This window comes from Pleurodeles waltl, chromosome 5, assembly GCF_031143425.1.
Source record: "Pleurodeles waltl isolate 20211129_DDA chromosome 5, aPleWal1.hap1.20221129, whole genome shotgun sequence".
Classification (NCBI taxonomy): domain Eukaryota; kingdom Metazoa; phylum Chordata; class Amphibia; order Caudata; family Salamandridae; genus Pleurodeles; species Pleurodeles waltl.
In genome coordinates, this window is record NC_090444.1 from 1,168,990,372 (window position 1) to 1,169,008,148 (window position 17,777).

Below are 17,777 nucleotides of genomic sequence, written 5' to 3' on the forward strand. Positions count from 1 at the left end.
GCAAATTTGATAGTTCAAAATGAACAATGTATACCTATGAAAAGTGGTCCCTGGGTGGGGTGTGATTAACCTGAGAAGATAAACCTCTTCATGTAAATTGTCTACTTCATGGCTATATGATACTACTTGCTTGGGTACAGTGTGGTAGGTAGGACCACATGACTCAATATATCAAATGACACTGTACAACAATGCAAGCAAATAATTCTGGGTTTCTACAAATACTATATTCTGTCTTTCATAGTGGTCACCACCACAAGGGGTAAAGAGGATACTGGCGCACTGGGCAACTATCACACGCTTTTGTATTTGGAGTAAACAATCATACCTGGTTAAACGAAGAATCACTGTCGGAGTAGTTATCAGTAAAATGGCTGCTGTGCTGCTTGCGCTGGCTCTTCTTCTGGGTCTCCTTACTTCTCACTTGATCCTCCTCAAATTTGTTAATAAGCGAGTCTACTACGACCACCATGACATTTTTTAGGGATTGCATCATGTCCCGGTACCTTTAATGTCAAAGTAAAAAAACATGTGTAAATACTACAGGAGGCCAACCTCGTGACAAGCACATTGCGACTGATTAAGGGGATCACAACGAAAACAAGACAGATTTTCAATGGAAATGTCTATATATCAGAAATACTACTCACTGGTATAATAATAAAGCAAACGAGAGACAATAACTGAAAAAATAAGCAATGCCTCCGATTTTAAGAAAGGGGGGACAACCAGTGACACTAATCCCAATGAGGTGATAAGACACTTCACAGTATCAGAATACCCGTCAACGTAAATCTTGATGAAAACAGCTTGAGGACAGTTAACATATAACACTATCAGACTGACACCTCCAACGCTGCTTTGTACAAAATTTAACGACCCTAATCAATAATAAAGAAATATCATATTTGGGCTCTCATGCAGCACTAACCCCTTAAGCCTAAAAACTGATGACAGGCAATATTCGCAGCTGAATGTTATCAATCTCAAACAAATCAAGGCAGAGTTAGGCGCTCCTCAGTTTAAACAAGTAACCAGCAGGTAGCACACACATCTCTGCAGCAGGCTCGTTGACAAAGGCAACGTTTTCACGGATTACATAAATCATGAAACCTTAAATGAGACTTTAAATAGCTGCACAGGACTGTAAATCTGAAATACGAAAGAATCTCCTTCCAGAATTACTCAAGGTACCAATCGGATTCTGTAATTTAGGTCTAAACAAGTTCACCAACTTTTGCCACTTCGTTATTTCGGAAGCAACTGAGCTCACCCCAAGAGGGACTGTTCAAAGCTTTCCAGAGGTACTCACTCTTTAGATTCGCGCGTCCTTTTAGTTACTTGCTGAACAAGGGTGTCATGTCCTGACGTTTCACCACGACTTTGGGCCAGAGTACACTTTTCCGTTTCTTCTTCGATCACGGAGCCAAGGGAATTTTTAATGTAATGGCGAAGGTACTTCACAAATTCATAGCTGTGACAAAACAAATCATATAGTAAATGCACTGTTTTCCATCTTCCTCTCATCAGACTACTTGTCTTTCATTTGGGAGGCTGCTTTGAATACGCAGATGCTGCTGCTACAAACGAAGATTGCGAGCGATAGATAAATACTGCTTTTTCGAGATGTGAAGTTGTTTGGTAACAAAAGGACACCTGGTCACGGTAATTATGAGGGGATTACAAGTCATACTTAGAGAAATATGGAACATTTTGGAAAATAGAGAGACAACCGCAAGCTACACTTCCCAGTACCTCAGCTTTCATTACCTTCTGTGCTGACTTCCACAAAAGTTATTGTTAATTAGCTTTCTGCTTTCAGTTTCTGCAGTAACAAGCAGTAACAAAAGATTTTGGGGGCCCTGGGCTAAACTGATTTTGTGGGCCCTATTCAGAACAGCTTTGAATTTATGATTCAAATTCAGCTCGTTTATGCCCTATTTTGACAGGTCACTGACAGTGAACAGGCACACTGGTCCAAATTGTAAATGTCTTTAAAGCTACTAGTTAGAGATTGTGATGTGTGTTTTTCAATCTTGTAATACAGCAGCAGCTCACGAATATTATCGAGCATTACCTCTGTTACCGCCTCCTATTCCTCACCCGAGGTCCTCTTTTGATCTAAAAGAAACCTTTTTTATGGATGTTGTAAGGTGTTGAAAAACGTTAACAATATTTCTCTGCTAATCGTCTGTAAAAGACTAACATACATCACCCACATGAAAAAAATAATAGAAAACAGTATGTTCAAGAATTATTCGAGGTCTTTGTAAAGGTCCAATTAAGGTGCCACTCAATTGTAAATGGAGGTCTTATCTTCATTAATAAATAGGTAACAGCACAGACCGCATCTACATCAGGATACATCAGCAACTGGCAGACATCCCTCCTTCACACTCCACATTAGCAACCTTCTATATTCTGGATCTCTACCTCATCGCGTATCTTGGGGCCAGATGTAGCAAAGGTTTTTACCCATTCTGTATCTATGGGGAAAAAGTGTTTGTACATATGGCCCCTAGTTACATAACATCATAATCTTCAGGCCAGGACGCTCTGCTGCACAGAGTTGGCTCTATGAGGGAGCCCCCTAAAAAGGTAGGGCCACCGGTCAGCACCCACTTCACCCATGCCTTAAAACATCTGTAGCCTCAATGTTCCGGCCTTACACGGCAACAAGTGAAATTCCAGCGCCAACCCCACCATGCTGTTGATGAGGCCTGCAAAGTCTGTGCGCAGCTTATGCCGTGTGCTTCTGCGAGTGTCACATGGCAGTGTGGACGTGTCCGAATCTTAAGAGTTTTGTCTGCTGATCTAAACAGCCCAAAGTTCTTTATGTGCAAATTGACATCACTGTCGTCAACTGGCTACCGATATACCATTCCCAGCTGTTTTCCATACCAATCATGGCCATGCCCTCGCGGAATAATATCAGCTTCAATTGTCACGCCTTTGCTTTGTTGTTTCAAATATGCAGTAGAGTCAAGTCTAAAGCCTTCTTCTTCAACCATCCTTTAACTTTAGTCACATGAAACCTGTGACTTTTCATCACCACTTCCTTGTTATATTCACCATCAGCCAACCACACCACCACTAAATCTGTCTCATTATCCCATTTATCTTCACTGCAATCTCGTTGCCAAGAAACATATGATAAATAACCCATGGACAAAGTTGTTTTACATGCAATGTTCACAACAGTCAATGCATGCTTGTGTGATACACACATTAATTTAGCAACTAAAGGTGATACTTCACCTGGCCAGTCATTCATCAGCTTATGATCTGCACCAATCAAAAAAGAGACTCCCCCATATAAATTGTTCAGCCATACTGCGCACACACACACAATTTGCACTTATTTAATGAATGGCCTAATTTACAGGGGGGAAATTCCCAGTTGCGAGAGGCATGGGTTCTTCTCAAGAAATTTTTGAATAATAATAAACAGAATCTTGAATTTTGAAGAAACCAGAAACCAGATCAATAGTGGAATAGTTTAAAGATTACTCTGCAAGGTTTAGATTTCCCCTACAGATTTTTCGGACATTAGTGACAAATGGGTCATTTTGAAGTGCATTAGGCTATTAAGATTGGTGCCAACATTTTGGGATTTGAATGCAATTAAACAAGGAATCTAGGGTCTAGATCTTTAAGTCTTTATTTGTGAACAGCCTGAACAATTCTGATCCTTGTTCATATCCCTTTTGTGCAGAGATTGGAATTTTAAGTCATGTGAATGTTATTGCACCGAGTAATTACTGGCTGTGATAATGTTCGCATAAATTCTGCCAAAATGTCATATGTTAGCAGGGGAAAAATGCCCAATATTGAATGAAACATGCATATTTTGGATAGAAATCACCAGGATCTGCAGTATTTTCCTCAAAAACGTATTTTAGGTGCTATTTATCAAACCCAATGCATTCTGAACCCTAAGATGGTGGATTTCTTTAGGTGTGATACATTTTGTATTAAGGGACTTAGTGGTAAATGATACATTAAACGAACCATTATCAATACAAGTTTATTTCGGGGATAACCTCATACAACTTAACTATTAAAACAACAGAAATATCCATATAAAATCTATATACATAAAAAGCAGACGTACAAAATGCAACATAACAACGAATACACAACAAACTTTCCTACAAAAAATGTGTTTAGAAATCATCAAGCTCAATAAAATACTACTTAATTCAGACCTGTGCTAAAGTGCATCAAGGTAAATTAAGTTGGACTAGAATGTCATTTATAACGTAATCCGATACAAACTAGTATTCCATCTTCAATTTGTTAAGGTTGACCTCAAAGGCAATGCGGAGAGCAAAAAACTTAGGGCCAGATGTATCAAAGCTTTTTGCATTCGCAAGCGGGCGAATGCCCGTTTGCGAATGCAAAAAGCCATTTCAGAATGTATCAAAGGCATTCTGAAAGCAATTTTAAGGAATCGCTAAAATAGCGATTCCTTAAAATTCCGACCTTGTTTAGAGAGTCGCAAATTGCGACTCTCTAAATAAGAAATCGCAAATAAGGATTCCTTATTTGCGATTTCTAAAGCACATGTAAGAAGCAATTCCTTAATGCGAATTGGGCATTAAGGAATCGCTATTTACCACCAAGTTGAACTTGGTGGTAACCATGTGCAAATGTAAAAAATGCATTTAAAATGCATTTTTAAAATGTACATGTAAAGCACACATGCCCTTTTGGCATGTGTGCACCTTACATGTCCTAAAAACCTTTTTGGGGTGCAGCAGAGGGGGCTTTAGGCCCCCAGCACCCTGGGGTTTTGCATTTCCAAAATTGCGATTTCCAGTTAAGAAATCACAATTTTGGAAATGCAAAAAAATCGCATAGGTGCGAATGGGGCCGGTATCGCAATTTGCGATTCAGTAATAGCATTTACGATTTTTAAGAAATCGCTAATTCCGACTCGCAAAAGGCATTCTTGATACATCTGGCACCTAGTCAGGCCATAAACAACATCACTAGTGTCGGACTTAAAAATTCGCAATGATGTATAGTACTGCCTTACACACGATAATCGCAAAATGGACGAATCCATTGTTTCTAATATTAACGTATGCATTACAAAAGAAAAAATAAATGTGCTTCTGTTTCCAATTCGAGTTTACATCCTGGGAAAACATCAAATTTATTATCACTTGGTGACCACCTTGAACTAAAACTGTAAATAGGTAAAATCCCACTGCCTGAATTTACCATAAAACCATTTTGCTGATGAAGGTATAGTGTTATCAAAATAATCTTCGAATTTTGGGACACTCTTAAATTGAACACTTTTTTTCAGATTGGTCACTCCGTTTTACAGTTTTGCACCAGCTATCCAATAAGGTGGACCAGAGTCTTTCCTTTAACAATCTTAGGAAACACAGCAGTGGAAGACAAAGGGTGGGTCGTCCCAAAGCATTCCCAGACTCGAAAATTGGCGCCAGTGCTTCAGAAATCTAAGCCAAGGACTACTACAGTTCTTATCCAGCGCTCCAAGCGCCACCAGTGGACACTTGTATGGTTTAATTCAGATGTTGACCAAATTCTTAGCCAGTAAAGTGAGGATCTAAGAATATGGGCTAATTTTACCCTCAGCTAATCAAAACTATAAGATTAAGATATATATATATATATATATATATATATATATATATATATATATATATATATCCAAAAAACAAACAAAGTGCAGGAGCCCCGATTCCATGTAAGCCACATGTTTATTTCTCAATAATACTGGCAGCAGAGATCACTTTCCTGACGCGTTTCGGCATTGTTGCCTTGTTCACAGGTGATTGCAAGTTACCATAGGTGCTTAAATATCATTCAGTCACGTGCCAATTAGCGTACAATACTTCAATGTCCATAATGCATCCTTATAGTCTTTAAAACAATGGTGTAGTCTTCAGTATTGCTTAATAGCGTTATTTCACCACAGTTTCTAATTGCATATTTAAAGGTGCCAAATATTCCTGTTCATAAAGTGGCCACGTGCACTCCATTATATATGATTTTTAGTAACTCGCATTTCTTTATACTCACTGCCATGAATAGTCTCTTTAACAAGTGGAGAACAGGAACGTGAAAACGAGGTGAATCCCTCTTACTTCGCCCTTTCTCACCTCTGTAAACATTATAATAGGTTAAATCCTTTTCTTTCTTTAACAGAGGCGAGCGAGTCATGCCCCCTAAGTAAATAGTCCACACTGCAATAGATTTAACCTATTATAATGTTTACAGAGGTGAGAAAGGGCGAAGTAAGAGGGATTCACCTCGTTTTCACGTTCCTGTTCTCCACTTGTTAAAGAGACTATTCATGGCAGTGAGTATAAAGAAATGCGAGTTACTAAAAATCATATATAATGGAGTGCACGTGGCCACTTTATGAACAGGAATATTTGGCACCTTTAAATATGCAATTAGAAACTGTGGTGAAATAACGCTATTAAGCAATACTGAAGACTACACCATTGTTTTAAAGACTATAAGGATGCATTATGGACATTGAAGTATTATACGCTAATTGGCACGTGACTGAATGATATTTAAGCACCTATGGTAACTTGCAATCACCTGTGAACAAGGCAACAATGCCGAAACGCGTCAGGAAAGTGATCTCTGCTGCCAGTATTATTGAGAAATAAACATGTGGCTTACATGGAATCGGGGCTCCTGCACTTTGTTTGTTTTTTGGATCAATTTCACGGGATTCTCCGTTCCCGTGTTGTGGAGCCGCCCTGCAGAGTTGGAGGCCCTCTTTAACGGAGTTTGCAGTGTGGACTATTTACTTAGGGGGCATGACTCGCTCGCCTCTGTTAAAGAATGAAAAGGATTTAACCTATTATAATGTTTACAGAGGTGAGAAAGGGCGAAGTAAGAGGGATTCACCTCGTTTTCACGTTCCTGTTCTCCACTTGTTAAAGAGACTATTCATGGCAGTGAGTATAAAGAAATGCGAGTTACTAAAAATCATATATAATGGAGTGCACGTGGCCACTTTATGAACAGGAATATTTGGCACCTTTAAATATGCAATTAGAAACTGTGGTGAAATAACGCTGTTAAGCAATACTGAAGACTACACCATTGTTTTAAAGACTATAAGGATGCATTATGGACATTGAAGTATTATACGCTAATTGGCACGTGACTGAATGATATTTAAGCACCTATGGTAACTTGCAATCACCTGTGAACAAGGCAACAATGCCGAAACGCGTCAGGAAAGTGATCTCTGCTGCCAGTATTATTGAGAAATAAACATGTGGCTTACATGGAATCGGGGCTCCTGCACTTTGTTTGTTTTTTGGATCAATTTCACGGGATTCTCCGTTCCCGTGTTGTGGAGCCGCCCTGCAGAGTTGGAGGCCCTCTTTAACGGAGTTTGCAGTGTGGACTATTTACTTAGGGGGCATGACTCGCTCGCCTCTGTTAAAGAAAGAAAAGGATTTAACCTATTATAATGTTTACAGAGGTGAGAAAGGGCGAAGTAAGAGGGATTCACCTCGTTTTCACGTTCCTGTTCTCCACTTGTTAAAGAGACTATTCATGGCAGTGAGTATAAAGAAATGCGAGTTACTAAAAATCATATATAATGGAGTGCACGTGGCCACTTTATGAACAGGAATATTTGGCACCTTTAAATATGCAATTAGAAACTGTGGTGAAATAACGCTATTAAGCAATACTGAAGACTACACCATTGTTTTAAAGACTATAAGGATGCATTATGGACATTGAAGTATTATACGCTAATTGGCACGTGACTGAATGATATTTAAGCACCTATGGTAACTTGCAATCACCTGTGAACAAGGCAACAATGCCGAAACGCGTCAGGAAAGTGATCTCTGCTGCCAGTATTATTGAGAAATAAACATGTGGCTTACATGGAATCGGGGCTCCTGCACTTTGTTTGTTTTTTGGATCAATTTCACGGGATTCTCCGTTCCCGTGTTGTGGAGCCGCCCTGCAGAGTTGGAGGCCCTCTTTAACGGAGTTTGGAGTGTGGAATATATATATATATATATATATATATATATATATATATATATCTCCCTCTCCCTCTCTCTCTCTCTCCCTCCCTCCCTCCCTCCCTCTGGTTTAGGAAACTGCACTGTAGACACCATCAGATTTTTAAAGTTTATGCCAGGACCGGAGGCGAGAACTATGCCTAACTTACTCTGTATTTTATTTAACAGCAGCCATTTCACAACATGTAAAACTACCATTCCCATGAACCACTGAGAATGAAACAAAAGAAGTCCAACAGCCAATCAGGCCATGCCTTCAACATAGTCCCTTATCTATTTTCCCACATTCTCTTTCTTTGCTGGTCGCAGCTGAGTTAAGTTCCGTTACACGTTTCTCTTAACTGTTGTGTAAATATTGGGCGATTTGGTCTCATTTATGTGCACTGCTGAGGTATTTGCTGTGCGGGAAGGTTTCTTGGGCACTGGGGTATGGGAACGCAATTACGCTGGTTCACGGGCAACAACTTGGTGTAGTTCCTTCCACGGTGTGGTCCTCTGCATGGTAGGCGGCACTGTTGGTAGCACGTTTATGGGGCTATGACGCACAACTTTGAATTCCCTTCGTAGCGGGATTGAGTCGCATGCTGCTAGCCTCTTCCCCTGCCTGGGAATGACACCCCGGTTGAGGTCTGTATTTAATTTGCCCAGCTCATTTCATCCATCTACTGACATCCTGCTCTGCAGGCTCGGTATTGTGTGTGGCTGCAAAATCGGAGTGGCGTCTGGATTATTCTTTTGCCTGTGCAAACCATGTATATTTCACATTGACGCCCTGAGGGATCAGTACTATTATTATCACACTTGCAGTGCTCTGGCTACTCTTTTATGTTGACTTTAATAGCTTGTTGGGGGTCTAATTGGCCAGTGTCTGTTCAGTATAGCGCTTGTTGCTTCCTAAGGGTTGTGTTGCTTTCTGTACTAGGATTCTAATTATGGAACACATAGACGACATCCAGGGAGAGGAGAAACCTGTGGCATCCCACCCACTGAGAGAAAAACTTGTTTAGAAAGGATTGTGTTTTAATGTAAGTTACTCGCCATAATGTTGAACCAATATTTTAAACTGGGAGACATGAAATGGGGCCTTATTCCACTCTAATATCCTCCTCTATCTCAGTAGGTAGCTAAACGTTTCTGCTATTGATTAGACCAGTTGCTAGTGTTATTACATCATTGGGCTTAGCACTAGACTCTCCAATTTTGGAACGTTTTGCAAATGCACTCATTAGGGATAATTCCATTGTACAGGAATATCTGTAGTTTACCTTTTAGTAGTTGAAACATCCCCTTCATTTTGCTTATGTCAGCTCTTAGGGCCTCACCCTATCAGCTTGATTAATTTCCTCATCCCTAAGAGGAGCTTTTGAGTTTCCCTCATTCGGTTTCATACTATTGTCTCCACCATTAGGCTTGGTATTCAACTACAACAAGGTGAATCTGTTGTGACAAATTACATTTGGTTCAACATAAATGTTGTTGGCGGAGCACCATCAAGCGCTGTCAGTTTCCCGCTGCGCGGGATGCGCTGTTCTCAGGGACTTCGAGTCCCAAAACTGGAAGCGGCAGACAGGAGCAGGGGGCAGAGCTCAGCCCCAGGGAGCACCATCAAGTGCTGTCAGTTTCCCGCCGCGCGGGAAACGTAGCTCTCAGGGACTTCGAGTCCCAAAACCGGAAGCGGCAGACAGGAGCAGGGGGCGGAGCCCAGCCCCAGGGAGCACCATCAAGCGCTGTCAGTTTCCCGCCACGCGGGACGTGCTGTTGTCAGGGACTTCGAGACGTCCTTTGGAGGAGGAGACAGAGGGGGCGCTCAGCAACACAGAGAGCCCATGCAGAAGCAGGCAGCACCCGCAGAAGCACTTGAACAGGTGTTCAAGAAATCTGAGCACAGCAGTAGTCTCAACACTACAAAGGAGGGTCACACGAAGCCGGTGGTCAACTCAGCGAGTTGAGCAGTGCAGGCCGAAGTGCTCGCGACCTGGGCTATGCTGTGCACAAAGGATTCCTTGCAAAAGTGCACAGAAGCCCTAGCAGCTGCAGTTCACGCAGTACACAGGATTACTGTCTGGCGTGGGGAGGCAAGGACTTACCTCCACCAAATTTGGACAGAAGGACCACTGGACTGTCGGGGTCACTTGGACCCAGCTCCTGTGTTCCAGGGACCATACTCGTCGAGAAGAGAGGGGACCCCGAGGACCGGTGAAGCAGAAGTTTGGTGCCTGCGTTAGCAGGGGGAAGATTCCATCGAACCACTGGAGATTTCTTCTTGGCTTCCAGTGCAGGGTGAAGGCAGACAGCCCTCAGAGCATGCACCACCAGGAAACAGTCGAGAAAGCTGGCAGGATTAGGCACTACAATGTTGCTGGTTGTCGTCTTGCTACTTTGTTGCGGTTTTGCAGGCGTCCTGGAGCAGTCAGCGGTCGATCCTTGGCAGAAGTCGAAGAGAGAGATGCAGAGGAACTCTGGTGAGCTCTTTCATTCGTTATCTGATGAGAAACCCACAGGAGAGACCCTAAATATCCATCAGAGGAGGATTGGCCACCTAACCAGGTCTCTGACGTCACATGCTGGCACTGGCCACTCAGAGGCCTCCATTGTGCCCTCACACCTCTGCATTCAAGATGGCAGAGGTCTGGGACACATTGGAGGAGCTGTGGGCACCACCCCTGGGGTGGTGATGGACAGGGGAGTGGTCACTCCCTTTCCTTTGTCCAGTTTCACACCAGAGCAGGGGCTGGGGGATCCCTGAACCAGTGTAGACTGTGCCCTTCAAAGCATTTCCAGAGGCTGGGGGAGGCTACTCCTCCCCAGCCCTTAACACCTATTTCCAAAGGGAGAGGGTGTAACACCCTTTCATAGAGGAAACTCTTTGTTCTGCCTTCCTGGGACTGGGCTGCCCAGACCCCAGGAAGGCAGAAACCTGTCTGAGGGTTGGAAGCAGCGGTAGCTGCAGTGAAAACCCCAGAGAGCTAGTTTGGCAGTACCCGGGGTCCATGCTGGAGCCCCAGGGATGCATGGGATTGGCACCCCAATACTATATTTGGCATGGGGGGACAATTCCATGATCTTAGACATGTTACATGGCCATATTCGGAGTTACCATTGTGAAGCTACATATAGGTATTGACCTATATGTAGTGCACGCGTGTAATGGTGTCCCCGCACTCACAAAGTCCGGGGAAATTGCCCTGAAAAATGTGGGGCACCTTGGCTAGTGCCAGGGTGCCCTCACACTTAGTAACTTTGCACCTAACCTTCACTAGGTTCAGGTAGACGTTATTTCACTCAGGCTGCAGTGGCAGTCCTGTGTAAGAATTGTCTGAGCTCCCTATGGGTGGCAAAAGAAATGCTGCGGCCCATAGGGATCTCCTGGAACCCTAATACCCTGTGTACCTATGTACCATATACTAGGGAATTATAAGGGTGTTCCAGTGTGCCAATCAGAATTGGTGAAAATGGTCACTAGCCTGCAGTGACAATTTTAAAAGCAGAGAGAGCATAAGCACTGAGGTTCTGGTTAGCAGAGCCTCAGTGACACAATTAGGCACCACACAGGGAACACATATAGACCACAAAATATGAGCACTGGGGTCCTGGCTAGCAGGATCCCAGTGAGACAGGCAAAAACAAACTGACACACAAGTAAAAATGGGGGTAACATGCCAGGCAAGATGGTACTTTTCTGCACCCCCCACACTCCCAAACGAGGGACAATAAGGCTAACCTTGCCCAGATGAGTCTTCATTGTCTAAGTGGAAATATCTGGAGAGTCCATCTGCATTGGAGTCGGTACTCCCAGGTCTATGTTCCACTATATAGTCCATTCCCTGTACCCTCAACAATTTAGGGTTTCCACCTTTCATTTGTTTAAGCCATAATAGAGGTTTGTGGTCTGTCTGAACAATAAAGTGAGTCCCAAACAGGTATGGTCTGATCTTTTTCAGTGCCCAGACCGCAGCAAAGTCCTCCCTCTCTATGGCAGATCAACGCTTTTCTCTAGGGCTCAACCTCCTGCTTATAAAAGCAACAGGTTGATCCTGTCTCTCAGTGTTAAGCTGTGATAGCACTGCCCCAACCCCTGATTCTGAAGCATCAATCTGGACTATGAATGTCTTGGAGTAGCAAGGGCTTTTTAGGACAGGTGCCGAGCACATGGCCTGTTTGAGCTCATCAAAAGCCCTTTGACAGCTAGCTGTCCACAATACCTTTTTAGGCATCTTCTTACTAGTGAGATCAATAAGAGGAGCTTCAATGGAGCCATAATTCTTAATGAACCTCCTTTAGTACCCTGTGAGGCCTAAGAAGGCTCTCACCTGGGTTTGAGTTGTAGGGGAAGCCCATTCCATAATGGTCTGGATCTTCCCCTGCAGTGGTGCAATCTGTTCCCCACCTACCAGGTGGCCCAGATAAACCACTTTACCATGCCCTATCTGGCACTTTGAAGCCTTGATAGTGAGTCCTGCCTTTTGCAGGGCCTCCAAAACGTTCCATAGGTGGACCAGGTGCTCATCCCAGGTGGAGCTAAAGACAGCTATATCATCTAGATATGCTGCACTAAAAGCTTCCAAACCTTGCAGGACTGTGTTCACCAACCTCTGAAAAGTGGCAGGTGCATTCTTTAAACCAAAGGGCATCACAGTGAACTGATAGTGCCCTCCAATGGTGGAAAATGCAGTTTTAGGTTTAGCATCTTCTGATAATTTAATCTGCCAATACCCTGCAGTTAAGTGTGTAGATAATTGGCAGAAGCCAGTGTATCTATTAGTTCATCTGTCCTGGGTATAGGGTGAGCATCAGTCTTGGATACTTGATTGAGACCTCTGTAGTCAACACAAAACCTAATTTCTCTTTTACCATCTTTACTGTGAGGTTTTGGGACAAACACCACTGGTCTAGCCCATGGGCCTTCTGAAGGCTCAATCACTCCTAAATCCAGCATTTTCTGTACCTCTTGTTTTATGCAATTCCTGACATGGTCAGGCTGCCTAGAAATCTTACTTTTGACAGGTAAACTGTCTCCAGTGTTGTGTGCTCACACCAGGGAGTGGTACCTGGTGTAAGTGAGAAGAGGTCAGAAAATTGGCCTAGGAGATTCACACAGTTGTCCTTCTGCTCAGCAGTAAGGCAATCTGCAAGCACCACTCCCTCCATTAAGCCATCCGCTTCAGTGGTGGAGCATCCGCTTCAGTGGTGGAGAAGAGATCAGGGAGAGGGTCACTCTCTTCTTCCTGTCCCTCATCAGTTGCCATGAGCAGGGTTAAGTCAGCCCTGTCATAGTAGGGTTTTAGGCGATTGACATGGAGCACCCTAAGGGGACTCCTGGCAGTGCCTAGGTCTACCAAGTAGGTAACCTCACCCTTCTTCTCAACAATGAGATGGGGTCCACTCCATTTGTCCTGGAGTGCTCTTGGGGCGACAGGCTCCAATACCCACACCTTCTGTCCTGGGTGGTACTGGGTCAGGACAGCCTTCTGGTCATGCCATTGCTTTTGGAGCTCTTGGCTGGTCTGAAGGTTTTTACTGGCCTTTTTCATGTACTCAGCCATTCTGGATCTTAGGCCAAGTACATAGTCCACAATGTCTTGCTTTGGAGCTTATAAAGGTTGTTCAAAACCCTCCCTCACAAGTGCAAGGGGACCTCTCACAGGGTGCCCAAAGAGGAGTTCAAAGGGGCTAAAGCCCACTCCTTTTTGGGGTACCTCTCTGGAGGCATGGCAACAGGACATCCCATCTCCTGAGTTTTTCAGGGAGTCCCATAATCATACCTTTGAGAGTTTTATTAAACCTCGCAACCAGACCATTTGTTTGTGGATGATACGAGGTAGTGAACTTGTATGTTACACCACACTCCTTCAACATAGCTTTGAGGTATTGTCTGACACCACTTCCTTAGGGAAGCCCACTCTGGAAAAGATTCCCCTGAGGGCCTCTGCCACCACAGGTGCTGTAGTGGTCCTTAAGGGAATTGCTTCAGGATACCTAGTGGCATGGTCCACTACCACAAGGATGAATCTATTGCCTGAAGCTGTTGGAAGGTCAAGGGGGCCAACTATGTCAACCCCTACCCTTTCAAATGGCACCCCAACCACAGAAAGTGGAATTAAGGGGGCCTTGGGTGTGCCACCAGTCTTACCACTGGCTTGGCAGGTCACACAAAAGTGACAACATTCTTTAGTGTCCTCTGACAAATGAGGCCAGTGAAACAATGGAACCAGCCTGTCCCAAGTTTTACTCTGGCCCAAATGCCCAGCCAAAGGAATGTCATGTGCCAAGGTTAGAAGAAACTCCCTATACTGCAAAGGGATAACCAATCTCCTGGCAGCTCCAGGTTTAGGGTCCCTTGACTCAGTATAAAGGAGGTTGTCTTCCCAGTACACATTATGGCAATCAGTGACATCCCCATTCTGCTGTTTGACAGCTTACTGTCTCAAACCCTCTAGTGTAGGACAGGTCTGCTGTGCCACACTCAGCTCTTCCCTAGCAGCCCCCCCTGCACCCAAAGCTCAGCAGTGTCTGCTGCCAGCCCCTCTTGTGTAGGTTCTGCACAGGGAGAGGATTCCTCTTCCTCAAAAGGGGAATCTTCTGGAGAGGGAGGGATAGTGAGCAAGGATTTACCCTTACTACCCCTAGCTTTTGGGAGCACTTGGTCCATTGTTCCAGGATCCAAGTTTCCCTATCCTCTTTGCTTCTTGGCCTGAGCCCTTGTCAAAGCAAAGATATGCACAGGAATGCCCAGCATTGCTGCATGAGCCTCCAACTCCACTTCAGCCCAAGCTGATGTCTCCAAATCATTGCCTAGTAAGCAATTTACAGGTAATTCAGTGGCTACCACAACTTTCTTTGGACCAGTAAGCCCCCACCCCCCAACCCCAAGGTGAGATTCACAACAGCCATGGGGTGGCTAAGAGTGTTGTTATGAGCATCAGTCACTTGGTACTGCTGACCAATAGGCGTTGATCAGGGTGAACCAGTTTCTCAATCACCATAGTGACACTGGCTCCTGTATCCCTGTAGGCCTCAACCTCAACACCATTTATTATGGGGAAGTTGCTTGTACTTACCGATATTAAGGGGACAAGCAACCAAGGTGGCAAAGTCAATACCACCATCAGAGACTAAAACAGCCTCTGTGGTCTCCCTAACAAGACCAACCCCCAACTACACTACTAATGGTGAGCCCAGCTACACGCTTAGATTGGCTATTTGTGGTAGACTTCCCACCACCACTGCTATTATTAGGGGCACTAGAGGTTGCAGTTGGGGTTGTGGTAGTGGGAGCCTTGGTGTGTTTTTTTGGACAAGTGGAATCACTTGCCCAATGGCCTTTACTCTTACATAAATAACACCATGGCTTCTTTTGATTGTGGGAAGAGGATTTAGACCCACCACCCCCAGAGGATTTTTGTGGGCCTGATGAAGACTCAGAATGTTTTTTATCTTTGTCTCCACCCTTGTCAGAAGACTTACCATCCTTCTTCCTGCCATCCTTGTCACCCCCTGTATGAATTTTCTTTTCACTCTTGTTCTGACCCATTTGTCTGCCTTCTTTCCCAGTTCTTGCGGAGAGGTCAGATCTGAGCCTACCAAGTACTGGTGCAACAAATCAGCCACACAATTGTTAAAAATATTCTCTCTCAGGATTAGATTATACAGGCTTTCATAGTCAGTCACCTTACTACCATGTAACCATCCCTCCAAGGCCTTCACTGAACAGTCTACAAAGTCTGTCCAGTCCTGAGAGGATTATTTTCTGGTATCTCTGAACTTAATCCTGTATTGTTCAGTGGTTAAGTCAAATCCATCCAAGAGTGCATCCTTCAAAATTGTTTACTTATTAGCATCACTTTCTCTGACAGTAACAAGCCTATCCCTACCCTTACCAGTGAAAGATAGCCACAAGATAGCAGCCCACTGCCTTTGAGGGACCAACTGTACCATACAAGCCCTCTCAATTGCAGCAAACCACTTGTTAATGTCATCCCCCTCCTTGTAAGGGGGGGGACTATCTTATGTATGTTTCTGGAATCTTGTTCTCTTACAGGATTGCTATCAAAAACACTGCTGCTGCCACCATGGGGAACTAACCCCAACCTCTGCCTTTCCCTCTCTACATCTAGAGATTCCCTGTCTAAGACCAGCTGCTGCTGTCTAAGCTTCAGCCTGGCCTCTTCCAACCTCAGCTTTCTGAGTTCCATTCCCATAGTGTTATCCTCAGGGGGAGGCTTGCGAATTCTGAGACACAGAAGAAATGTGGGAATTGGCAGAGTGTGACCTGTCTCCAACTGGCTGAACTCTAGTAACCTGGCCTTTTGGAGTGAAAGGTGCCCTATTAGTGTGTGACCCCCTCCCACAACCAGTGTCACTAGGAGGCCTGTTAGCTGGCAGGTCTTTGGATGAACCTTCCCCAGCATCCTCAGGGGACTCCTCTGAGTCTTGCTGGGTGTACCCCTCCCCCCCTTACCTCCTGATCCTGGGATGGGCCATACTGGTTCTGGTCACTTTCTTGGAGAAGACTAAGGAGAATATCTTTGGTAGGGTTCTTACCAATGCTTAAACCTCTTTCTATGCAGAGACCCCTCAAACTTTTAAAGTTTAAATTACCATAGGTTGCCTGAACAACTGTGGGAGTAAGTTCTACTGCAGACATGATTGTTAGAAAGGGTTTAGGACAGAGAAAGACTTTTTCAAACTTTTCAAAACCGTTGAAAACCTTTCTGAAACTTTTTAGAAAGAAAGTTAAACTGGTTAGGTTAACTGTGTATATGTTTAAGTATTTGGTATATGTTTTTCTTATGAAAAGCACCAATGACAAAGTGGTAAAGCAGTTACAAGTACTTATCCTACTGCTGCACCACCAATGTAGGAGGCTGACCTGGCTTATAGTGGGTACCTGATGGTACTTACACCTTGTTCCAGGTCCAGTTATCCCTTATTAGTAGATTAGTAGTGTTCTAGCAGCTTAGGCTGATAGAAGTAGCTATAGCAGAGCAGCTTAGGCTGAACTAGGAGACATGCAAAGCTCCTACTATACCACTTATATCATATGGCACTATATCATATGAATCACAATACTCAGAGTTACTAAAAATAAAGGTACTTTATTTTAGTGACAATGTGCCAAAAATATCTCAGAGGATATACTCCCTTAGGAGGTAGATACAATACACAAAATATACACACAAACCAAAATCAGGTAAGTAAACAGAAAAGTAGTGCAAACACTGTAGAATACAATAGGATGCAATAGGCCTAGGGGCAACACAAACCATATACTAAGAAAGTGGAATGCAAACAACTTAGGGACCCTAGGCCTAGTATAGTGTGTAGAGGGTCACTGGGAGTGTAAGAAAACACTAAGGGTGTCCAAGATACCCCACCCCAAGACCCTGAAAAGTAGGAGTAAAGTTACCCTACTTCCCCAGAAACACACTAACACGTGATAAGAGATTCTGCAAGGACAACAACTGACTGCAAAGCACTGAAGACGGATTCCTGGACCTGAGGACCTGTAAAGGAAGGGGACCAAGTCGAAGCGTCACGAAAGTGTCCGGGGGGGGGGGGGGGGCAGGAGCCCACTAAACCCCGGATGAAGGTGCAAATGGCTGCCTCCGGGTGGAAGAAGCTGAAGATTCTGCAAAAACGAAAGATGCCAGGAACTTCTCCTTTGCACAGAAGATGTCCCATGGGGTGTTGGAAGATTCAGAGTTGTTTCCACTCAGAAAGACCGCA

At 44.0% G+C, this 17,777-nt stretch overlaps 1 protein-coding gene across 3 annotated transcripts in view; it reads right to left on the reverse strand.

The window, feature by feature from the left end:
- Positions 1-17,777, reverse strand: part of TBC1D32 (TBC1 domain family member 32) — an 804,546-nt gene that overhangs the window by 716,664 nt on the left and 70,105 nt on the right. For 2 of the 3 annotated variants that reach the window (XM_069235394.1, XM_069235395.1), the window contains 2 exons: positions 1,313-1,474; positions 329-506 (listed from right to left, as the gene is read on the reverse strand). In XM_069235394.1, coding sequence (XP_069091495.1) covers positions 329-506; positions 1,313-1,474 — 340 coding nt within the window. Of the gene's footprint in view, positions 1-328; positions 507-1,312; positions 1,475-6,675; positions 6,832-17,777 lie in introns of those variants that run through there. The other variant, XM_069235396.1, reaches the window with a different exon arrangement.